At 37.8% G+C, this 25653-nt stretch overlaps 4 protein-coding genes across 4 annotated transcripts in view; 3 read left to right on the plus strand and 1 right to left on the minus strand.

Moving 5' to 3' along the window:
- Positions 1 to 1156: 1156 nt before the first annotated feature.
- LOC121307055 lies at positions 1157 to 7561 on the plus strand. Its single transcript, XM_041239148.1, has 3 exons — positions 1157 to 1319; positions 3641 to 3738; positions 6178 to 7561. Exons 2-3 carry the CDS (start codon positions 3714 to 3716, stop codon positions 6990 to 6992), a joined length of 840 nt encoding a protein of 279 aa, XP_041095082.1. The 5' UTR covers positions 1157 to 1319; positions 3641 to 3713; the 3' UTR covers positions 6993 to 7561.
- A 1901-nt stretch (positions 7562 to 9462) lies between these two features.
- Positions 9463 to 10688, minus strand: LOC121307067 (natterin-3-like; the record flags this gene model as incomplete). The annotated part of the gene is made up of 1 exon (XM_041239173.1): positions 9463 to 10688. A coding segment is annotated over one exon (1119 nt), but the record flags the coding sequence as incomplete, so codon positions are not given.
- Positions 10689 to 17989: 7301 nt separating this feature from the next.
- On the plus strand, positions 17990 to 19438 carry LOC121307042 (natterin-3-like). The gene has a single exon (XM_041239119.1). It carries the CDS (start codon positions 18193 to 18195, stop codon positions 19324 to 19326), a length of 1134 nt encoding a protein of 377 aa, XP_041095053.1. The 5' UTR covers positions 17990 to 18192; the 3' UTR covers positions 19327 to 19438.
- A 5014-nt stretch (positions 19439 to 24452) lies between these two features.
- The window catches only part of LOC121307070 (sarcosine dehydrogenase, mitochondrial-like), a 79762-nt gene continuing 78561 nt past the window's right edge, over positions 24453 to 25653 (plus strand). Inside the window, exons 1-2 of the mRNA XM_041239177.1 lie at positions 24453 to 24535; positions 24689 to 24768. The gene's annotated coding sequence lies outside the window, so the exon portion shown is untranslated. The remainder of the gene's footprint in view (positions 24536 to 24688; positions 24769 to 25653) is intronic.

The following is a 25653-nucleotide window of genomic DNA, read 5'->3' on the forward strand; positions in this document are numbered from 1 at the left end:
TGGAGCTTGATCTACCAATGCTGTGAGGATGGACTCCCCCATCCCACCCCACCCTCCGTGTTAGAGGAGCAAATTAAACACAATTAATCAATTTAGTGTACAGTGTACAGTTAGAACAGGACAGCGGCCCTCCAGGACCAAGGTTGAGTAGCCCTGCTCTATAGGATTAAGCAGTTACACATACAGATAATGGATGGATGGATGTTATGTAGTTGCTCTTTTGTAAAGCAACCTGTCGAAATGTTTTTGGAAGTCTTTGCACCTGAGTACCCTAGTGCAGTGGTACTCAACTTCGGCCCTCGAAATCTAATCCAGTCCAGGTTTTTACTCCAAGCATGTTCTAATGTAGTTAACTGACGCTGTTACGAAGCCTGCTTGGAATATAGACCAGGGCTGGAATGGATCTCGAGGGCCAGAGTACCTCTGTCCTAGTGGATAACAAATACACACTACAACCTTAACTTGACATTCTGGTTATGATAAAGAATGTCTAGTTTGTTTGCTTCTGAAATGTCTCTTGTGAGTTTTGTATTACTGCCAGGTTCCTTTCAAAGAAATGAAAAGCTTTGGTACAATAGCTTTTGTTTGCAACTACCACATGGTTTCCAAAACGCACACGTCCACATCATTTGTAATGGTTAAGTGTCAGGGTATACAGAGAAAATTCAAGACAAATGCATTAATGAAAAAAGAATCTCAGCCTTATTTAGGTTTACTGTCATGTAGAGATGCATTTTTACTCCCCAACGACCACTGGAGACTTGCAAGTTTTCATGTTTGCATGTGTTTGATTCATGTACGATTTGTAATATTCCTGATATCACAGGCAGTCTTCAGTGTGTGTGTGTGTGTGTGTGTGTGTGCTTCTCTCAAACAATAGACAGCACAGAGCACACCACATAGACTGACACTCGATACATAAGTAATATGACCCAAATACTTCACCTTCTTTTTTAAATGCGCAGAATGTTTTGAAGAAAGTTCATCCAAAGAGGTGTCCATTAATTCATTTTTTGTTTGATATGATTCAGTATATAATGGTTTGAAAGATAAGAGATGCAGAAACAAAGACAGCAGGGTGCTAGATTGCGAGGAAGGAAATCCCATGGCACTAGGACCTGGAGGACCTTGTTTACTCTATTGGAATGCAGTTGGGAGAGACACACCTGTGCGAATTACCTGACAAACCTCTCTGGCAGGAAGGCAATAAACATCTGCAATGTACTGAATCAACACAGGGGACCTGTCTGCTTCGCTGCAGCAACTACACTTCAGTCCAAGTAACAAGACTCAACTGTGATTACCAGCTCAAACACAATGTAAGTACCAATCCACTTCTTAATTGCAAACGTTATGTCATGCAGAGCAAAAAGGGAACAGGTACGCATTTTAAAGAAACTGCGCACATTTGCAAACGTGTTATATGCTCCCTGTTTAATTTAAATACTCTTTGGTGAGTTAATTACACCTGAGAGAGGCAAATGCTATCCTTCAGGTATAAACAATATAGATATCAGTGTGGTACAACCATCAGCTATTTCTTTTTATCAGATGGTTTGGATATTTTTGCAGATGGGTAATAATTAGGACTGCTAATTTAATCGCAGTTACTTCTGTGATTAACGCGTTAATTTTGGGGGAGATTAATTCACATCCTGTCTTGTTCCTCTTAGCAGTACTATAAAGCCATAAATAGTTGTGAGCTTTTTATTATCCGTGTTTCCTGTATGAAAAGAAGCAAACATTTTTGACACGAATATAAAATTCCACTAATACATATTTCGTATTGCAAGTGTATTGATATATTGCAACAGGTCGACAACATTTCTGAAGCAAAATAAGTTTTATGGTGTGATTCGCCAGATATTTAGGATGCTTATAGTTAAGGCTTTACAGTTGGCACAGGTTTGTTACTTTTAATTGCACCTTTAGAATACAGAGCTCAATGAAACTTGCTCAAAGTATCCCGTGGTAATGCTCTCTCCCCAAATTGTCCCAAGACCCCGCCAAACTTCCACAGTTCAGCGGCCATATAACATTGCGCAGTTAAAGCTGCAGTTGCATTAACTGCGCAGTAGAAAACGAATCATTTTTGCTGTATTAATTCTACATTAATAACATTAATTAAACAATCTGAAAGTGCAAATACTATAACCTGGCCAAAACCATAGAAAATATATCCAAACATTACAATAGCATCAGTAGTAAAACCAAATTAAATGAGATGGGTGAAGTATGTATCAATAAATATGCGATTAAAACCAAGATTAACTAAGATTGTTTTTTAATTTCAAAATTAATCGCTATATTTTTTGTAATTGCTCGACAGCCTACTAATAATGTATAAAATGTTTTTGTAAGTACAAATCAACACCCCAAAAGTACAATGTACCTCACAATCACTTTTATAACTACTATTATGCAGTTATTAAACATACACATAAAATAACAGAAATAATAACCTACCTTACCTGGTGTTTAGATCCGCAAGACCATCCTCCTCTTTTTCATTGCAAACTTGTCGAGCATTTACAACAGCCGTTAAAGCAGGATTCGCACAGTACTAAAAATAACTAATTTCGTTGTACCTTCTTTTCCAAAGGCTACAATAACAATTTCGCCCTTATGAGTGATATGTATTTCCATACATATATTCAAATGTACAGTTAAAGCATTCATTTTCAATTTTTTTTTTCTTTTTAGTATTTTGTATAATATCTATATTAATCTTCGATTTGTGTTCTACTGAGAATCAAACCGCTCACGGGTTCAGAGACTAGTTTACATTGGTTAGGACGGGGATCGACACTTTATTATTATTATTATTATTATTATATTATTATTATTATTATTATTATTATTATTATTGTCTCCCACGTCGTTTAATAATGCATTTCAAACCCCTAAAACCACCGCCTAGCTACGCCACTGCAAGTGGCATCTCTTTGCAGCATTGGTTTTAAATAGCTTGTGTTCACTGCACTTGCGGGCCATTTTGCTCATTAAAATTAGTTAGACACCTCAACGTTTATTACGTTAAAAAACAAACCAAAAAAAACAAACAAACAAACAAACAAAAAAACAGGGTTATGAAAGGCTTTGTAAGGGTTAAGGGAGCCCTGTTCAAATGCTCCTGCTTTGTGTGGTGGTGTTGTGGTGTCAGGTAAATGACCCATTGATAGTTTCCGGATTGCATTTTAGGAAATGTATTGTGTGCCTGCCACTTAATGGCTTTGAAATGTAGAATATGTCTTGTCAGACCTGCTTGAGAAGGAAGTAAGCTGAATTTGGGAAATATTTTCTGTTTGAGTTGGAGAATTGATTTTCATGAACCTTGTAGCTATCGCTAGTAAAAGCAATAAAGAAACAATTGCATTAATAATGTCCAATATATATGGTACTGCAGTCAAGATAGCCCTCCTTCATTTGTTATTTCCTATCAAAACTAAAGGACCCCTTCTGAATGTTGCACTGTGACAATGTGAGCAGCTGTGTTAATGATCAGTCAACTAATTGTGCTAATATAAGTAATTGTGCTAATATAATATGTGTAATTGGGATAAAAGTAGTAGCTGCCCTTGACCCTCCCCCCACACACCCGAAATATTCCGGAATGTTATAAAATGTGTTCTTCTTATAGAATTTCACCCTGACTATTCTGGATGCCTCGGGGTCTCTGACCAGACAAAGCACGTTTTGGAGGTCCTGGAGAAATGGCCATTGTTTCAAGTGAGACAGGTGTGTTTTCTAAGCTGGGTGGAGATGAAATGACCTATCCACACCCACCTACAGGGTGAAAATTCAAATATATTTATTTAACCAGGGTAGAACCCTTGAGATACACATCTCCTTTCAAAGACGGCAAGAAATAACATCATAAAATCAATAGCAAGTCGTTCGAACAGGACAAAAACAGGTGGAACAATCATAAAACAGAATCAAAGCACAGGGAAGTTAACAATTCCAATGTGCATCCGTGTCAGATTCAATTAATAAGGTTAGTGTACTTTCACCAGTCTAATTTTAATTAAAATCCCACATTTTGTTGTCGCAAACTGTTAATACGTACGTTGGCCATTTATTGCAGTTACCGTAAAGAAAAGCACTTATAAGGGGGGGGGGGGGGGATTCTCTTAGCTTTGAAGAATGAAGAAAACAAAGGTACAACATTTTATAAACAAATCTTTAATAAAATCTTTAATAAAGTTAGAATAAAATAGTAAGCAGGACAAACATTACAATTACTATTTGTAATTGCATTAACTTTATTTAAAGGCTAGTCACAGCTATACTGTAATAATAGTAAAATCGGTTTCATTTATAGGGTTTTGCTGTGAAACAATTAAACGGGGTTTTAAACCCTCCGTTTCCTTACTTTCTCAATCGGAATGATGAACAAGAGCACAACATTTAAGTGACTAGTTTTTTGTAGTGGTGTTAATACAATTACAAACAGTGATTATAATAAAGTGTATCCATCTTAAATATATATTATAATTGTATTTTACTGTTTATTATTAGAGGAGACAGGCAGCAAAAAAAAGTTTGTGAACCACTGGCTCAGAAGGAAAGAATAAAGGTAACTTGCGAGATTTGTTAGGGGCTTTCCTTTCACAACAATACTACACTTTTATCTTATCATCTGAGTCGCAGGTCAGTTGATTTATTTTTAACAATGTATTCTATTTGTTTAAATCTGTACCATAGTAGTACATTTACAGATCTAGCCTAAGTCTAAGTCTTAAATTAAATTAAAATAAGATAGCACTCAATTAAATAAATTGCCCGTTAGTTTAAAGTTTATACAAAAATCGTCCCAGCATATCCAACACATTATTGGTTTTAGTACCGCTGCTAATTTACAGTAATGCATGGCACAGTACTTTATGAATTATATTAAAAGACTTACTTTGGCTAACTTCAGATCACATGCAAGTAAACATTTTCATTTATTGTTAAGTTGAAGTTGCCTGTAAAACAGTAGGTGTCATTAATAAATGCTTGCAAAAAATTTGCATTAATACCAGGTGTTATTTTGAGTTGTGTTTCACAACAATTGCATGTTATAGCAAACGGGTGCAATTAATCAATTAATTGAACGTCCAGATGGGGTGATTAATCGATTTTAAAAAATGCCCAAATTAAAACCCCTAGTAATTTTATTATATTGGCTTAAATATGTTCCTAAACGCGTAAGTTATGCTAGGAAATGATACAGTTAAGACACATCTCATTTTCCACCTGGTCTGAAGTATCTGTAATTTATGATGCCAGTAAGGGTTTATTAACAGATTTATGAATCAGACGAATAATATTCTAATGAGAAAATTGGTCTCTAAGGGCATGTTATTCTAAGTGTGTGCTGTTTTTTGACGGTAAATGACATTTATGCATTATCTGATGAAATACTGTCATGTTTAAAACATACAATGTTGATTCAAGTAAAATGTATGTAGATGAAAGCAGTTAAACCCTGCTGTTGGTGTAGGTGTTTTACCTTTGTGTAAGAAACTTCACAACGTCTTTTACTTTGTGTTTCAGAAATCTTCATAGTATTACAGCACGTTGAGCATAACATACTGGGTAAAACTCCACAGTGCAGAGGATTACAAAAGAGTTCTCAGTAACAGTTTCCAATTATACTGGAAGCAAAGCAAGCATTTATTAACTTACATTCAGGTGCATACCACCACCACCCCAATTATTACCCAATGCTATCCTTTTAAACCAGTTCAAACTGATTCCAGTTTTGAACATAGCTTTGTTATCTTTATGGCAACACACACACACACACACACACACTGGCCATCTTCGGCTTCAGCTCCTGCTAAGTGAAACGTATGCACTAACGTCAACTGTGAGTGGAAACTTACCAAATATACATACCAATTTCACCTACAGTTAGTGGCCTAATGTTAGCTCAGTTTATGAATTCTATGTTAGTGCATTCTGTGCTCCTCACTCTGCTTGCCTTTTCTCTAAGTGTAAAACTTTTAGGAAGTCTGTAGACAAATGTGTAGAGAGACAAACTTGTACTATGGAAATGGAGACTTTTTTTTTTCCATTACCCTGATGAAGGCACAAGCCAAACTTATCTGTCTACTTGAGCTGTTTTCTTAGGATCAATGACTGAATGCTTTTTAAAATTATGACTGAATTGCCGTTGCTCCTCTACAGAAACAGGGAAGGAAGACTATGTGTCTGAAGACGGTGGTGCAGACACTCCGGGTGAGGTCCCAAAAGGAGGCCCAGTGGCAGGGGAGAGAGAAGAGACGGCAGCCCAAGAGCCAGACGAAAAGGACTCCGACTTCCTCCCATCTGTCTGCCTGGCCTCCCTCCTCCTGCTCGTTTTCATTCTGGTCTCCTGTTTACTCCTCCTCACAGACCCTGTGGCCCACCGGCCAGCACTTCCCCGCCCTCGGCCAGCCTTTGTTGAAGGTCATCTGGACCGGCTGCGGATCCTCTTCCCTGGCCAGAGGGAGGCACTGTGGAAAGCACTGAGCAGTGTGACCAGAGGGCGACCGCTGAGGGGAAGCCTGGTCTTGGTGGGCTGGGAGGAGTCTAGAAACACTCTGCTGCGCTTCTCCAAGAACTTAATCTCAGTGCTCTCGGGCTGCAGTGGGCCTGAGGCACAGAGCAAAATTGTGCGCCACAGAGACCTCTCTTTAGAGCACAGACTCTATCCTATGTCCCACTTTGCTATAGTTTCTGTTGTCATGGAGACAAGGGAGAATGTGGTGGGCGGGGTCATTGTAGAGCTGCAGAGCAGAAAGGGGGGCGGGGCAGTGGGAATAGAAACCACCACAGCGTTGCTACCGGAGCACCTGGGCAGTAGAGAGGAGGAGGAAGAGTTCATGGAAATAGGTGTCGCCATTGCAGTCGAGTTCCTGGTAAACCTCAATAGTACCCAGCAGGCCTTGCTAGGGGGAGTAGATATGACCATCCTAGTGGTGGAGCCAGAGGGGCTGTACAACAGTGGCTTTGTTTGTTAGGTCCTTAATGAAGGTGCATTCATCAGGAGCCTGTTTACTCCAGGACAGTTTTCTTAATTAAGAACACTACCCCCTGGACACCTACATAGTTAGTCAGGGTTGTTTTTAAAGAACAGGACTTCCTCACGGCTATCTTTTAAAACATTGAAGACGGGATGTCACATTAGGAATGCCAAGTAGGATACATTGTTGGTGAGTTTGAAAGGTTTGAATATACAAATAGATTTTATAATGGTGTTGTCCTTATTTTTTTACAATAAAATTTGAGAGTATATGTTTTGTTTCAGATGTTCTAATATTGTCGACAGATGGTCCTGTACCTTGCTGTTATGTGGGGGTGGTTCGATTAACACAACTTGCATTGTTAAACATGGCTTCTCCAAATACAGTATCATTGGATTAAGACATCTCATTCCTTTAAGAGGCAGTCAGTTTAGTTCCACATGAGGTTTCTGCATTTGCAAACTATGCCTAGCCTGAACATGTACAGTTCGGCAGTCAGTATGTTGGTGTGGTTCATCTTGAAGACATCGGGGGAAGCATTCTTTTAAGACATTTTTCAGCAGGCAGTGTCGCGGAAGTTACTTTTCAAAAAGTAATGGTTTTACATTTACTTGAACAACATTTTAACTAGTTACAGTAACTTACTACTTTGAAAAAATGTAACTAGTTAGTTACAGTTGCAAATAGTTACTTCCCAGACACAGTTAACATTATACAAAGATTTTTTTTTCAGTTTGGGCAGGCTGCAGCTTGAAACATTCTTTCAAGATCCAGATGGAATACAAGATGATATAAAAAGTGCATTCACATAGTCATCAAGTGTCTTGCCCTGTTGAACACTTGTAGTACATTACCTAGTTTTGTTACCTGTCTGAAAGGAACCATCACCTTACAAAATCCTAAAAATGGTATCAACGTTCCAGCTAGGTGTTGCATGCAATCTGTTCTACTTAGGTGTTGCATGTAATGTGTTCCAGGTAGGTGTTGCATGCAATCTATTCCAGTAAGGTATTGCATGTAGTGTGTTCCAGTAAGATATTGCATGTAATATGTTCCACTAAGGTGTTGCATGCAATGTGTTACTCTCCAACATTGCACGCTGGGAACACAGACATGCACTGATGGGCTAAACGGTTTCCATTTGTTTTGAACATTTTCTTTTAACAAAGTAAAAGCTTACAATTATGAAGTGTTAGAAGGGCTGATACGATGCAGTGTTACACAGGCTATTTTGATAAGGTTATTCCTATTTAACTATTTCTTGTAAGGAGAAAAAACATCTATTGACTTTACAAAATTATTATTAAACAGCTAAGTCATGTAGTAGAAGGTTTAAGGTTTAAGTTTGTTTCTTATTACATTTAAATTGTCTTAAATAGGAGTTAATTAAATAATGCAGTAAATGCATTGGGGTGGACATAAGAAAGTTTACAAACGAGAGGAGAACTCTTAACTGAATTTATAAAATAACTTTGTTTGAGGACACACATAACCACTAGATGGTGTAATAAGGGTATTCATTTTGCATTGCACTATCAGCCTCCTATAGAAGTTTCAGAATGCATTTCACTACAACCCTGCACTTATTATGAGAACCCTTAATATTAGTGTTTGTTCCTGGGAATTTAAGAGAGTGTGTCCTTCAGTACCATAGGAATGAACACATGAATAGCTGATCATGTAAGAGGCTTTGCTCTGTAGTGCATTAGACCAAGTTGGAGCATATTGACTTACAAAGAAATAGAGCAGAGCAAAATGTTTGAAAGCCAGCCTGTAAATGTGTATAGCAATTGTCTCCTGTTGTTCTTGTCCTGTTACTGCGTGTTACACAACTCGAGGTGTAACACACTCAATGTACTTTATAAGGCTGCAAATCCAGATTGTGCTTATTCTACTTTTTTAATGATGTCACCAGAATACTTTTATTGCGTGATTTATATGATGAATAAGGCGCAAATGGAAGCGTTTTTTCTATATTCTATCTTAGTTGGCAAGTAAATATGTACTTTATTATCCCCTGCTTGGTGTGACATCAGTAAGTTGTAAAGAATTGGCTTCTCGGAGCGTTAAATGGAAGGCAGGGCCTGGAACAAGTCTGTTGTTGTGAAGTAAGTACGTGTCTTATGCTGATGTCAGCATTATTAACTCAGCCGCTAGGAGGAGATCCATTGCAAAGTACACACAGACACCTTCATATATTCTGAGATTGCATGTAGCCATTTTTGTCATGATAATGATAGCTCTATTTATGTAAATACTGCTGTGGCCAGGGATGCCTTTTACTGACAGAGGGAAAAAGAGATTAAAAAAAAAAAAGGTACCAGATACTCAGCTTGATCATCACACAAGTCAATTTTTTTTATTTTTTTTTATTTTAACATAAGAAACCATTCACATTTTAATTTCCTGGGTGTTTCCTGATATTGACTTTGCCATTCTAAACATCTATTCTTTCACACATGAGAAATAGACATGAGGCATTGATTCATGCTAGCATAAGATGTGTGTAAAGGGCAGCAGAACAGGTTTTCACGTTATCCTGTTCTATTTAAGAAGCTGTTGATGCTAGTCTGATTAAGTGTTTGTACATGGTTTAGCATCAGCGATGGGCTGACAGCGATCCACCACTGCTTTCAGCTCCCCTATCTGCACACCATCATACTTGCCTACAACTGTGGTCCAGTGAGTATCCCCATTAATGTACGTGCGGCTCAGCCGTGCTGTGAAGGGAATATCTGCGGTCATCTTTTTAGCTTCCATTTTCACTGTGCAAGAGTGATTGGGTGGTATGTCTATTTCCAGGGAGATTGAGTGACCTATGGATTCTACTATAGAAGTGCCTTCAGAAAAGTGAAGAGTTTTCTCCTTTGTGAACCCCACAGATGCGCTGCCAATAAGGGGTATTGCTGCAGTGATACTGGATGCTGAGCTATTCATAGTTGAGCGACCTATATCCCAGCTAGTCCTAACTTCAGTGTTTTTCTCTAAGTTGACTGTCTTTTTCACAGTTTGACATTCGTTGTTGGTGACAGAGGACAATCTTAATGTTTCAGGAGGGTGGTGGAACAGCTCTATCTGGTCTATTCCATACTGAACATGGGATATATGCTGGCTGTAGGATTCTCTATTGATGGAAAGAACTTGGTATTTCTTGTACCAGTACTCGTCACCCTCCCATGGCAGGAAGAAAGCTTCGTATTGAGTGACTACCTTTCCTAAACCATACTTATTCTTTCCTACATAGATACCAACCCCTGAACAGGTTTTGATGGCGTTTGTTGGAACAGAACCATACGATCCATCAATCCATTCTACAAATTCAAAGTGGTCCTGATTGACCAGTACTTCAAAATTAGGGGCGTTATATTCTTTGTCAGCATATGGATACCGACAGTATGGGCCTTTGCTTGGGTTGTAAAAACCAGCTTCACAGTTGAATTTGCAGACATAGTCTATCCTTTCAGCATACCCATTCCAGATTGACATTGCTCCATTAGGGAGTGTCCCGTTCCAACTAACCCATTTCAGATTAATGTTATCACCGAAAATAGAATGCGACTTCTCCCAATTCTGCTCCGGAAGCTTGGCTTCATGTTCTACCGCAGAGTCGAGGACAAGCGGTGGAATGATTTCTGCGAGATTGGGGTTGAGACTCCACTCTAAGAAAAGAAACAAATAATTGTGCTTTTTAAATCATGCCTTTTCGTGATTAATGATTATAGCAACCCCTCTTTGTAAAAACAGTTTTAACCATTCCAGCACTTGTCCAGGTCTTTTTTCAGACCCTGTTTTAAATAATTTAATTGAACTGATTTTAATCTCTCTCTCCATCCAGGTTGTAAAGCAGATCAATATGTAATTCTACCTAATTAGCTTGGAGTGGAATAGTCTTCTAACTCTGGATTGTAGACCACTCTGTTTGTGCTGATTTAAATGTGTCCATTTCTCTTTGACGTTCATTTTGCAAGGGTTATAGTTATATTGCATGTTTTCTTTCTTTTAGTTTAGAGTGCACAATTAGTTTACCCTCAGTTTTATCCCCAGTTTAAAATGGAGAACTGAAGGTCAGTAGATTCCCTCACAACCAAACCAACTGCCTATTTACACCCGGGAACTTGACAGCTACCGGCCTGTGGAGGAAAGGCCAGCCCTGCAGATGTCCACTTGAGCTCAATACGTGTCTGGCCAGTAAGGGTAGCACAATGAGGAGAAACAGTTCCAGCTGCCTTTGCCTCTCAGAGCCAATGCGACACTCCCTCTGGAATCCCCAGCGAAAACAGACAACTTCGCAGGCAGGGTATGACTCTCTCTGCACACAGCTGTTTTCTACTCTCAGGTATGTATTTTGTACAATTGTTGTTATGGCACCTTTATATTTTATATTTTTACCAGCTTTTTAGAAAGTACCAAATAACAAAAACTACAATAGCAATTACAATTTTCACTTCATAACATGCCCTAAACCATCAGTTATCTTTACCACAGTTGCTTTATTGTTGAATAGTGTCATTCTTTGGTGTTTTTTGCTATTTGTCCCATTCTCAAGGAAATACCAAGGTCTTCAGTCCAGATTGAGTGAAAGCACATCAGAAACACACATTTCATTGATGTTTATACTGCCATATGTTAAAATGATCAATCATAAAATATACAGTAAAAAGAAACTTACGGCTAGGTTCAATGGAAAATATACTGCACCTGCATTCTACATTCTATGGCAGCACAGTACTGTATATGTGTTTCAGAATGCTAGTTTAATTGTAGTACTACTGTATATCTTATACATTTCATTTGCCGGTATACATGATGAATTGGTGCTATTTGATAGTTTCGCGACTTGTGTCAGTTTACCTGTGTGAGATAATAAAAATGTGAGCACTCTGGATGAAAGAATGTATTGTAAGAGAACTTTACATCACTCAAAGTGAATTACCATTAATTGGTATGCAGTTGTATAGATGAGGGCAAGCTATGAAAAGGCAGCTTTTGTTGTGAATATACTTTTAACAGGCTTTGTTTTAATACCTGACAACAAAAACAAGTTAAAGTAAAGTTAGCCAGTATCTTCACACCTCTAATATATGTCTGAAGAGAGCATTAGACACACAGACATATTGGCTGCGGTTGCTACAGTGCTAGCAATGAGCAATGTTAAATAAAGAATCACAGTTTACCTGCTGAATCGGTTTTTGCTGTCTTCTCAATGATTTCCTTTAGATTTTGGGGTGGAATGGAGGATGGATGGACACATTTTAAGCTTAGTTGCAAGAGGATCAGGACAACCACCAGTGTTGACTTCATCTGGAAATAGTTGAATTAAGCCGGGTATCATCAATCGTTTCAGACTTGTTTTCTCCAAGTCAAGAAGGCTTCAATTGCTGTTCCCACTTACTGTCATTATGGCGATAATGTGACTGGGGACATTTTTAAGGTTGTTTGTACAGATTACATGGTAATAATTTGTAATTAAACTGGAAACTGTTAATGCTTGAAATCGAACATGAAAAACAGGATTGGTTAGAAAACTACCAGTATAGGTTAAAAGCGACAATCTGAAGAACACAAGTGAATTGCTTGTTTTTTCAATTGGTTTTTCCTCAAATGCTTTATTTGAATTGGAGTTACCCTTATAAAAGTTTCCCAGAATAAAAGCTTAGCAAAGTGTACTAAAACTTATTGAAAGCATGGTGCATTGTGAAGCCCAGAGAGCTATGGTAAAGTATAATGAAACCATAGCAAAGTGTGATAAAGTTGGGTAAATACATACTAGCAAAGCATGGGGAAGTTGCTAAATTACTGTGCAAATTTACTGTGATAAACTTTACAAGGGAGCACTCATAACACCTTCGTAATCATAGTGTCAATTTTGAATAAGTATCACTTGAAATAGTTATCCCTGCAAATACTAGATTATTTAAACAAAGCAGAACTATAGCAGATGTCTGTCATTGTAAAGGGAGCATTTTTGCTGTCTTCCTGAGAAGATGTGAAATCTGCCAGCCTTGAAGATTTATATTATATTTCTTTAAATTTAAAATACAGAATACCAAAATTGATTAGACGTTTTTTCTAATAAGTAGAATACATGTTAGGAACATACATCCCTTAAGTAAATCACAAGAAAATAGTACAAATACCTATGTTATTTGAATGTTTAAATAAGAAATGTTTTGATCAGATGTATAACAGATAGTTATAGGGTACTCTACCTTCCACTGCTCCACTCCGAGTGCAAAGACTGCATATCTCTAAAGGTTTATATAGCGACTGTTTATTGCCACTCATAAATAATATGTTTACCTGTTCCCTTTACACAGCGCCCTCACAGGTCGGGGGGTCTCATACCTGTGAGAGCCACCTCTACTGAACTCACACAAATGAGGGTGGAAATTGTCAAGTCAGACTCTGAATTTTTTGGAACTTCAAGCTGACTTTTGATATGCAAGCAACACATTCGACATATTCCGAGCCTGAATTCTAGTTTAAAGTAACCCGAGAAAAATATTCCACATTGGTATTCTGTGCTTTAAGGGACTGTCCATGTTTGGTAGTACATATGTGTGTGAAGCCAGCTTTTCGGCAATGAACTCAATAAAGATGAAGCAGCATGACAGATTGATTACCTGCGCACCATACCCACATCCTACGAGCCACGTTATCAGAACATTACAGGCATGTTCACTCATTTCCGAAGTTCTAATGAATACGGGTAAGTGAAAAACGTATTATATTTTCAATGGTTGGGGATTAGGGGGTTATAATATTTATATGTGGCCCACCAATGATCGCAGAGTTACTTATGAGACCCTCCGCAATATATTAGCGGGGAGCACAGCCCTAGAGTATAATACATGGAATAGACTTTCACTTCAATTGGACAATCGATTCTCAAGCTACGCAACACTGACGTGACTTAGTTAAAGAGCGTAAAATTGACTAGTTTGAAAATAAATTGTAGTAAACACTTCTGACATAATCAAATCCAATATCTTATCACTTAGTCCAAGATTACAAATAACTTGTAGTAAACACTTTTGACAATAATCAAAGCCAAGATCTTATCACTTAGTCCAAGGTTACAAATTTGTAAAACCAAAGACTACCTTTCATAAGTTGATAAATATTGTACAAACACTAATTTTTTTTTTTTTTTTTACAGCCAGTGCATGTGCAAAATTATTGCTCACTATGAACTGCTGTGTCAGTATAATATCAATTCTGATTAATGTAAAGATGAAAAGATTGCTTTTCTTGATAGTTTGATGTAAATTTGGATACAAGAGCACTGGGATTTAAATGAGAAAAGTGGCTTGCAAGATTTAAATGGTATGTCTCATTCAATTTGTTCTTCTCTGATTGACGGCTCTATGTTTTCTATCTTGACACATCCAGCGTATTTCTATTGTACTGCAACAGCATTTTGCATGCAGTGTAAGAGCCCAGGTGCACAACATGTTGGACCATACAACCCAGCTGTCAAAACATGCTGTGGCTGGGTATCTCTGCCCCTGTGCGTATTTTGTGCCATATGTATATACGGGCAGTATATGTGTATGTGTGGGGAATATAGAGGTGGCAGGGAGGGACTTAAAAGTGTTAGTTTGGCTATTGTTGGCTTTAATGTCAGTGGATATGTTTTGTGTTGCTGTGTACGTGTCCTGTTTGTTTATGGTTCGTCAGTGTTTTGTATCGCCTTTTATTTTGTTAATTGTGTTTGCTTAGAGTTTCTGTCAGTGTTATTTTTGTTTGTGTATAATTAAACATGCGTTTTACTTTACCTTTAACTGTGTCTGAGTCTCCCTTCATGGACTAAACACCATTGCCAGTGACGTCATCCTGTCACACATGCGGATTGCTATAGAAAGTAAATGCAATCACACATTTCATTTTTTATTTGTTTTGCAATTGCACACACGTATGCTGTGCATTTAGAATTAATCTTACAAAACCCCAATCAGATTTCTCCTTCAAAATCCACATGTTTGTGTTAAATACCATATAATAAAGACAAAAGAAAAAAAACAGAGACAAAAGAAGTTCCAGCAGTCTAGGATCTAGATATGTCCAAGAGCATCTGAACTTGTTGTGTATACTTGACAGGATTAACGTCTGCTCATTCATCTCTCAAAACTTAGCACCAACTCAACCGCTGATAGAGTTAGCTAGAAAACAATGCCTGCTATTTCATTATCTGTGACATGGCAATGTAAGATAATCAAACATACCTGGATCAATCCTTCAACCTTCACTGAGAAATTTATCCAGTCCTTATCATGCTCTTTGCCACAATATCAACCTTGGACTATGGATCAGTTAATCTAAATTGCTGAAATAAAAAACTAATACCAGAATATTGTCAGGATAATCAGTCTGAGCTCCATAGGAACATAACACAAGAAAGGCTTGGAAACAATAACAGTCCATTCTGTCTCTTTTTAAATCAAGGTTTGTCCCTTCCTATCAAGGCTCATGCCTTCTTCAACTGCTAGAAGTAGCTAGTGTAAACTGGCTGTCTTTGGAAAGATGATACCTCTCAATTCCATGACAACAGCCACAGTAACTGGCTTTAAAAAGCCATCTAAAGTTCCAGAACAGTGGTGGGTTTTGGGGTGGTCACATATCCAACAAATTAATGTGTCTTCCTTTGTTCCTGTCACACTGCAATGCCTCACCAGGTCCATTGCGACAGGTACAGCATCATGGTGTCTATAATGTCTGGAAATATGACTTCCAAGTGGAACTCTGGTATCCCTTTCCATATGCTTATTATGTACTGGATGAAGCTGGTGATTATGAATCATAATTTCTAATATATACACGCGAAAAAGTGTACAGATGCAAAAGTGATGTGGTGCTTAATCAGGAGACAAAACAGTGATAATCCAATTAGAAAGGCTTTTAATATTGTAATCCAGGTCTGGTGACATCAAACAGTGTGTATTGCATTGTTCAAAATAAAGGGTTTGCAGTCCCAAATAATAAACACAGTCCTTCAGGTCTTTCCGTGTTGTTTCCTTAACCATAAACAAAGGAACAGATGACGTCACCACTCCATCCCCTATTTGTACCGTCACATATGACCCCTTGGTAAACGATTGCAGCAGCTCCTCGAATCTGCAGCTGCCACATCGTTTCCCCTCTGGGTCGATGAGGTAGTGCACTGGAGTTCCACTCCCTTTCTAGATGACCCTGGGAATGAATTGTCAGGCCATCCAGTCCAGGGTACTCTGTTCCCTGTACTTGGCGCCGTCACAATCACAATCAATGGTGATCCAAAAGCACCAGTACGTATCAAAGAACTTTATTCTACCAGGCCAAGAAGTGACAACCCTGCTGACTCTACATCACGGCAACCTGCACCCGGCAGCCTGTTGAGAAAAAAACAATTACAGCAGAATCAATACTATGCACGATACACCAATCGCAATAACAACAAAGGACATGTCAATAACCAAACAGCCGCTTCCCCTATTGACCTCCATGCGTTCCGGCAGTAGCATGCTTTGACCCAAAAGACAATGCTGAGCTGAAATGGCCAAGAAATTAAAGCAGAAATATACTTCCTGGAAGGCAAGCCAAAGAAACTGAGAACTTCCTTTAACCTAGAGTAGTACCAGATATTTTAAAATGAAAATACAAGTTTTCTGTTTTTAAAACTACACATTTAAAACCTATGCAGCTAATGGATGTTCAAAATGGCAAAGATATATGATTTTTTTTTTAGATTAATAACATTTCACCAAGTTTCAATATCTTAAAATTATATCAGCTATTAAGACACAGAAGTGTTGATTGGGACAGTGGTCCTATTGTTTCTTATTTCTTTGCATTCAATAAAATCAACACCTGTTCCATTAGGAAATGTATGTTACAATGCCATAAGCTTTATGAGTGGCAATAAATATGGCTTATATAAACCCTCTGAAGAGTTTCAATCTTAGCACTTGGAGTGGAGCAGTGCAAGGTAGAGTACTGTCTATTACTGTGTGCTAGCTGTGCTTATTTGAAAAACATACATAAAAATAATATAGCTAAGTGTGCAAGGTTTTTCTGTCTAATATATTCTTTGACAAAAATACATTTCTTTTGAGAAAATGTATTTCTTTTGAATAAAATGTAATTACAATATACGGAAACACTATATGTTTATAGCTTGTCTAATTAAAATATTTGCTTCTTCTATGAACATTGCAGATTTAAACTGGGTAATTTATCAGTGGAATATTCAAACTGACAGAATTAGCTATTGTAATTTTACAATTCAGTCATGCAATGCAATTTGGGTAGAGTTTTGTATTTTTACACAACAGTGAAAAGTGAATTATTGTTTAATGTAGTATCAGTCTTTTTTACAAATTGAACTAATAAGCAAAATAACTGTTTCCCATTTTAAAAAAAAAACATCCGTTCAATGAATTATAGTTGTCTGCTTTACGTGATTCATATGAGTTGTACAATTTGAATCTTGGGACAAAATGCACATGATTTCAACATTAAGACCTTTTTGTCACTGTCATTCTAGATGAAGCCAATACTGTTGGTTGTCCTTGCTCTTATGCAACTGAGTGTAAAATGTGTCCATCCATCATCCGCTCTACCCAATAGCTTGAAGGAAATTGCTGAGAAGCCAGCAAAAACTAAACCAGGTAAATGCTGTTTCTAAAAAGAAGAGAAGGGTTATTGCAAATAATAGTAGTACCATACTGAGTCTGAATCCAAATTTCTATTTGTACTCATAATGAATATGGCTGAAAATTCATTTTGATTATATTGCATTAAAACTGAGAGTCCTTACTGAGATGTGTCTTGACAGCTTATTTGCATAATGTATTTGGTTAATCGCTTCCTAATTTACCAAGACTAAAGCTTGGTAAATCTTATAAAATAGCTAGTCAAAAATGCAAGTTTAATCAAGTATAAAGTGGCAGTCATTTGATCTGATAGTGGCTGATCTACATACCACCTCCTTGAGTGCAATTAAAAAGCGTCCTTTGTTATGCAAACCATCATCTCTATCTGTGCATAATTTATTTTTTAATTGCTGTTTTCAACATATTCCTTATTATTGTTGACAGTTTTGTGTACGCCTTGGGATCCTTATGCACATGTATTTTATTGTGATTTTCTTTGTATTGTGCAGTACTTTTTGCATGAAAGGCACTATATAAATAAAATTTGATTAGATTTGAATTTGAAAATGTATCGACGTTTTCCATTCTCCTGTCTGTTTCTTCTCTTAGGACTGATTCTCAACCCCAGTCTTGAGGGAATCGTTCCACCGCTTGTCCTCAACTCTGCAGTAGAACATGGGGCTCTGGCCGAGCTTCTGGAGCAGAATTGGGAGAATTCTCATTCTATTTTTGGCGATAACATTAATCTGAAATGGGTTAGTTGGAACGGGACACTCCCTAATGGAGCAATGTCAATCTGGAACGGGTATGCTGAACGGGTAGACTATGTCTGTAAATTCAACTGTGAAGCTGGCTTTTACAACCCAAGCAAAGGCCCATACTGTCGGTATCCATATGCTAATAAAGAATATAATGCCCCTAATTTTGAACTACTTGTCAATCAGGACCACTTTGAATTTGTAGAGTGGATTGATGGATCGTATGGTTCTGTTCCAACAAATGCCATCAAAACCTGTTCAGGGGTTGGTATCTATGTAGGAAAGAATAAGTATGGTTTAGGAAAGGTAGTCACTCAGCATGAAGCTTTCTTCCTGCCATGGGAGGGTGATGAGTACTGGTATAAGAAATACCAAGTTCTTTCCATCAATAGAGAATCCTACAGCCAGCATATATCCCATGTTCAGTATGGAATAGACCAGATAGAGCTGTTCCACCACCCTCCTGAAACATTAAGATTGTCCTCTGTCACCAACAACGAATGTCAAACTGTGAAAAAGACAGTTAAGATAGAAAAAACCACTGAAATGGAGACTAGCTGGGATATAGGCCGCTCAACTATGCTTGGCATAACTTCCGGTATCAGTACAAAAATTCCCCTGATCGGTTCTACGTCTGTAGACTTCACGGCTGAGAAAACATTTCAATTTTCTAAAGGCACTGCACTTGTAGAGTCCATTAGTCATTCAATCTCCCTTGAAATAAATATACCACCCAATCACTCATGTACAATGAGGATGGAAGGTAAAAAGATTACTTCCGATATTCCCTTCATAGCACGACTGAGCCGCACGTACTCAAATGGAGAAACTCACTGGACCACCGTTATAGGAAAGTACAATGGTGTACAGATAGGGGAGCTGAAAGCAGTGGTAGATCGGTGCCAACCCATAGCTGATGCTGAACCATGTCCAAATGTTTAAATCAGAAAGACAACTTTCACAACTTTTAATTTTAAACTGTTAATTACACAATCTTGGTACTTCCACAAACCTTGTACATGTCATTTCATTTTACTGATATTTGCAAATGTATCAGTGGAGCGAACATATTGATTGTATAAATAAACTTCATGGAGTACTTATGGTTGTTGTTCATTGTCATTGGGTCTTACCATTATTAAGAATGAGAAAGAGGCAATTCATCCCATCTAAGCTTGTCCACTTCTTAGTAGCTGATTAATCTTTGATCTTTGTCAAGGATCCAAATGATTCTGCCTTAACAACATGACTAGGTAGTCCATCCTATGCCCTCACCACTCTTTATGTGAAGAAATGTCTCTTTGTCTCTATTTCCACTTGATTTCCAACTGTGCTGCACAAATTACTGGTTAATGTTAACTATGCCAACTCCCTTTAAGATCATTGAGAAACTGTGCTGACATACCACCATCATTTAAATACGATTTTAAAATCAGTTAAAAAACATATTGCCCTGTCCATGCAAATATTAAAATAGACACACAAGCAGAAGCAGTATTACTGTTAGCACAAAAACTGATTGTGTATTTTATTATATGTTCAAATGATCAAATAGAACCCACAATCAGATTCTTGTCAGGAGAGCTAAACCCATCTACCAGTAGATGGGGCTGCTCACATACTCTCACCTTTTACTCATTCGTGTGACTGTTCAAGAGTTAATATGAAGAGAGCAATGACAATACTAGTGCTAATATGAATTAAAACCTGGAAGGTACATATGTTACTGAACTATATTTTTAACTAAACAGACAAATAATTAAAACAACTAACAGCTGCAATAACAAAGCATGAAAGAATGAAGTAATGTAAAAAACTTTACAATGTATTAGTAAGACCTCATCTAGAATATTGTGTTCAGTTCTGGTCATCTCGCTACAAAAAAAGGATATTGCTGCTCTAGAAAGAGTGCAAAGAAGAGCAACCTCAAAAGGCAGTCATATACAGACAGGCTGAAAGAATTGAATCTATTTATTCTTGAAAAAAGACGACTTTGCAGTGATCTGATTCAAGCATTCAAAATTCTAAAAGGTATTGGCAGTGCTGACCCAAGGGACTTTTTCAACCTGAAAAAAGAAACAAGGACTAGAGGTCGCAAATGGAGATTAGACAAAGGGGCATTCAGAACAGAAAATAGGAGGCACCTTTTTACACAGAGAATTGTGAAGGTTGTGATGGAAGCTTACAACTCAAACTCCTGTAAGAGAGAGACTCAGTAGAACAAACAAGATTGAGTAAACAAGTTTAATGGTTTGCAAACCCGAGAACACTCTCAACACACGCAGGTGTTAGGAAACCGAGCAAACTTCTGAGTACGCAGAGCCACTAAGCATAATATATACCTTGTAACCTACAGTTATTGCGAGCCAATTACAGAAGCTCAACTTAATAGCAACAACTTGGAAGATTAAAATGAGACCAATCATATACAACAGTAACAACTTATTTAAATTGCATGCACCCCAAAGAAATTTATAAGCCGTGACATTTCTATGAAGTGCCACGGAAGCAGCTTGCAGTTGCTAAATAAAGAGAACTTCCTCTATCTAGCTAGTAGTCAGTATCTTTCCATCTCTTATATGGGCCACCTGCCCTGTAGCAAGAATGAGGATGTATGTTCAGAACATCCGATAATAATACATTATTATTATATTATACCTAAATCTTATAACCCGTAATAGCATTTAAACCTGAGCATGGAAACCCTAAACAATCATAGCAGTAGCAACATTGTAATTTTCCCACCATAGGGTCTGGAACAAACTCCCCAGTAATGTTGTTGAATCTTGATGAGATTCTGGGCTCAATAAGCTACTAACAACGAAACAAGCAAGAAGGGCCGAATGGCCTCCTCTCGTTTGTAAACCTTTTTATGTTCTTACATACTTAACAAAACACAAGGGGTCCATTTTAACCTTCCCAGCAGCTTGATCTTAAAATCACTGTAATTTTGGTGGGAGACAAACTGGAAATTTGGAAACACCGAATTTACATTTCAGTACTTGGTTAGGAAGAAGAGTCATGAAAATATGTTATAAATACTATTTAAGTGATTATCAAAGATTATGAAAGATTAGGTCTTAACAAGAGCAGTCCAAAGGTGTGGCAGCAGGTCTGCATCAGGTTCTCTATTAAATCAGTGGAACGCAGCACCTGGAAGAGTCCACATGCAGGTGAAGAGCCGTCAAAATACCAATGCCAGATACCAAGACGACCTAACTGTTCAAACTCAATTCACTTAAGAACAAAGCTGTGAACACACAAAAAATAGATAGTAATAAAAGACAACATTAAGGTTCACAAGTGGCGCATCCAGTAAAGCCATTTTGATTGGAGTGCAAGATGTGTCCAATAGCCTGGAAATCGCAGGTTTGAATCCAGGCTGACCGTGACCAGCTTCCCAAAAACCAGGATAACTAATTGGCAATAACTAAAAAAAAAAAAAAAAAAAAAAAAGACAATGTTAACCCCATCCCTACCAACCACCACCAAAAACACTATTTACAGGCACTAATGCCTTTATAGATTAATCCCCATTTCCCAGGCTTGGCTTCAAGTCTCTTCCCTCTCCATTAATGAATCATAAGCTTAGTTACTTAAATAAATCAAGACATTTAATAACTGAGTAATTTAAAGAATTTTGATGTACCAAATAATATTTACTATTCATGTAACTTTTTAACAACAGTCTATTACAGTGTTATCAATACCAAACACTATTTAGTTCTTCAAAACAAAGTTTATTTAAATAACTCAAAGATTTTGGATTTGCCTTATAGAAGCATTCAGCTATTGGTAGTGGGAACTCTCTGGATATCCTTGTGAATGTGGTTCAGAGTCCCGGCCTGCCCTCCTGAATGCTGCTGATTCTTCTGGGGGAGGAGGCGGGGATTGGTCTTCTGATTGGACGAGAGCAGGAGGCAGGGTGCATCTAAGATGAGAAGATTGTGAGAAGGGAAAGTTAATGAGATCCAGAGTGAGAAACAGCTGAGCACAGAGAGCAATATACCCATCTATTATAAAGAGCAGCTCAACTTTCACACTGGGGTTAAGGGGTCAGTCTTAATCTAAATACAGCCCGGACGAATTTCCCTGACACGGACGATGTGACTTGAGCTACGACTTTCCTCCTTTCTTTGGTTCCGAAACCGTCTGTCCCTTCTGTCCGACCGTCCGTCCTCTGAGACAGGTCCGACAGGCAGACAGCATCCCCAGTAGGGAGACAGTCCGTCCAGCAGGCAGGAAACAGGCAGGCAGGAAACTCCAGTGCCGCCCTCTGCAGGGCGTCCGTCCAGCAGGCAGGCAGGCAGGGAGATAGGCAGGCAGACAGTCAGACAGGCAGGCAGGGAGACAGGCAGGTACCTAGGCTGTCCATCCGAGATCAGGTAGGCCCTCTATCCGTCCGGGAGATACAAAAGCAGTCTCTATGTTTTTCTAAAAGCCCTTGGCGATAATAACGTTTGCTATTATAGCAACCATCCCTATATAAAAGAAAAGATCCTTTTTCGGGACTCGCACGTTTGCCCTAAGCGTGCATCCTGGATTTAGAACGTACCAGGTTTGCATGGAACAAATATCCTATATATATATATATATATATATATATATATATATATATATATATATATATATATATATATATATATATATAGGTATATCTATAGATTGGTTCTAATAGTCTAACCAAATTATCTTCAGCCCAACAGAAGGGGGTAGTAATAATGTTAATGCTAATAAGAGCCACACAACTGGTTTTAAAGTCTTAGATGTGACTTTAAATGTGATCTAAGCAAATAGTGAGAAGTTTTTTTTGTTTTTTTTTTCCCCTTAAGCACGTTAATGTCCATTGTGCCCTTTTCTGTATACTCTCATGTCAACATACTGTATGATTGTAAAATTAAATCGACCAAACACAAATACAGATGCAGCTTCTGCCCTTCAGGGGAGTGTGGCAATGCAACATGCTCACTACGTTTTGAATCCAGCTCCAGTGAACAGCTGAGTTTAGATTGACCTTAATTTCACTGGTTTAAACCATGAACAACCTTTCATTACCCTCTCATAGCCCTTCCTCCAATACATCATTTTTCAAATCCCTATGTATCTGTCTTTACCTACAGTATATGTAGCTAAAGTCACTGTTTGTTAACTGCTATTTGACTAACCTGTTTTCCACTCTATTTGGCTCCCTCTACACAGCTGCAGTAGGGGGAGTTGAAAGGTCATGCATGTATATATTATGCTTTACTTTTTCATGCATTTTATTTGTTCCTGGCTAAACTACTCTCAACTACTGCTGTTTAGTTTTACATTTATATATATATATATATATATATATATATATATATATATATATATATATATATATATATATATATATATAGTAATCCATTAACAACAAAAGCGTAATGTGAATTTATAAACTGCAACCAATATTTCCCTGTTAATAAAATACAATGCTTTCATGAATCTTACCTGTCGTACACTTTCATTCACCACGTAGGCCTCAAATGTGCAGTTTTGAAAGATACACATGCTATACAAACACGTCTTGCCTAACAAACGCTTTCAATGTAGTGTTTATTTTTGTTTTTCAGAAAAACACTCAGTTGTAACCTGTGTAGAAATACCAACTTTTTTTTTCTACAAACGTTTCAAGGAAAAGTCTTTATGGCATTGGTGTTCTTTCCACACAAAGCTATAAGAGTCCACTTCCATAGTTGCACTAGGTTTCCTAGGTAGCTTTACTTTATTACAAAGCATATTTCTGTTTACATTACCACTAATTTCCACTGTAGTTTTAGGCTCTTCTTAAACTATGCAGAGAAGATGGGGGCCAACATATTTGAAAGGTCACATCTATTATCTAGGGTTCTAGAAGCACACACACATACACACACTCATACATATATCCAGTCCTGTAACATAATCAGTTTGTTTATGCTTTCTATAAGCATGTAGAAAACTACCGAGGTTTGCAGAGCAGTGTAGAGATACACAGTTGTCAAGTCGTTGCATACCTCATTAGTTCTTTCTGGCGCTGCAGCTGCTCAGTTCGCTTCTGGGGCGGCATACATATTTGTGCGGTCTTGAGTTTTAACAAATGAAATAACTTGGACGCGAAAAAATAATATAAACATAAAATAAAAAGGTAAGGTCTGAAATTTTGAAAACGAATAGGTATTAAGTGTCCACAGTGCACGCAGGAAGAGCTATGTTTACTTCTACTTCACAACGTGCTTGCTCCTTTAAACGTAAAGTTCCCAAAACCCATCCCCAATGCTTTGGAGTGTTTGTTTTGTAGGAAGTCGGAACTGGTTCAGTGTTAACATGTGATGTTATTGCCTTTCCCTGGATTCCAGCAGCTCGTTTTGTGAACGAATGGTAAGTACATTTGCCAGAATTAATCTGGTGTTTACGAAAAAAAAAAAAAAAGTTTAGAAACTGTAAAAAAAAAAAAAAAAAATGCAGTGTTTATGCACAGTCTAGCCAGTGTTTAATGACACGTATGCATTTGCATTTATATGTTTCTTTCAGTGCACATTGGTGCAACTCACTGCTCATACAAACGGTAACTTATAGTAGCCATTTATGTTAGCACATGTGTGGGTGCAACAGAAACAACGTGCACGGCGTGCGCTTGTCCAGTGAACAATGTTGTGGTGTTTTTTATAACTATTTGTGATACAGTAACTATAATGATACATAGTTGCTATTTCAGTACAGTGCTACTTCAGAGTAGAGGTGAGGGTGTGAATGTATAGTGCATTAGATGAGTAAAAGAAATACCACCGCAGTTTAAAGTAAGTAGTACCTTGTTTACTTGCATTTACTGTTCAGAAATGCACTGCTCACTTGACACGACAAAGCATTTTGCCAAGGGTTTTACAGCATGTTGAATTCATCATTAAAAAGATGTCCTGTTGCAGATAAGGGAAAATGCTGAACTTGCCATTAACTTTAAGGGTCCCCATCACCAATGAGACCACAAATGTCCCTGATTTCCATATGGCTTCTGGTAACTAATTCATTCGTTTGGCTTTGAGAAACTTGTGTAAGGCTTGTGTATTGATTGTCAATCCACAGTAAGTGGGTTGAAAAGACTTTGTTGGGAGAGTAAATGGTATGAGGATGTGCACAGAGCAAAAACAACAGTGCAACTCTTTAATCTTGCCTACAAGTCCCACTCATGTTACTCTCCTACTCTCACATCCTGCATCTCCTGCCATTCTGGAAATAAATTTGATTTGGGTTGCAACCCTGCATTAA

The sequence above is a fragment of the Polyodon spathula genome, chromosome 52, assembly GCF_017654505.1.
Source record: "Polyodon spathula isolate WHYD16114869_AA chromosome 52, ASM1765450v1, whole genome shotgun sequence".
NCBI classification, from domain to species: Eukaryota; Metazoa; Chordata; class Actinopteri; order Acipenseriformes; family Polyodontidae; genus Polyodon; species Polyodon spathula.

Coding starts and splice junctions, on each gene's coding strand:
- LOC121307055 (XM_041239148.1), top strand. CDS start 3,714: ATGGCCATTGTTTCAAGTGAGACAG. Junction 3,739..6,177: donor CATTGTTTCAAGTGAGACAG/GTGTGTTTTCTA, acceptor GCTCCTCTACAG/AAACAGGGAAGGAAGACTAT.
- LOC121307042 (XM_041239119.1), top strand. CDS start 18,193: ATGTATCGACGTTTTCCATTCTCCTGTCTGTTTCTTCTCTTAGGACTG.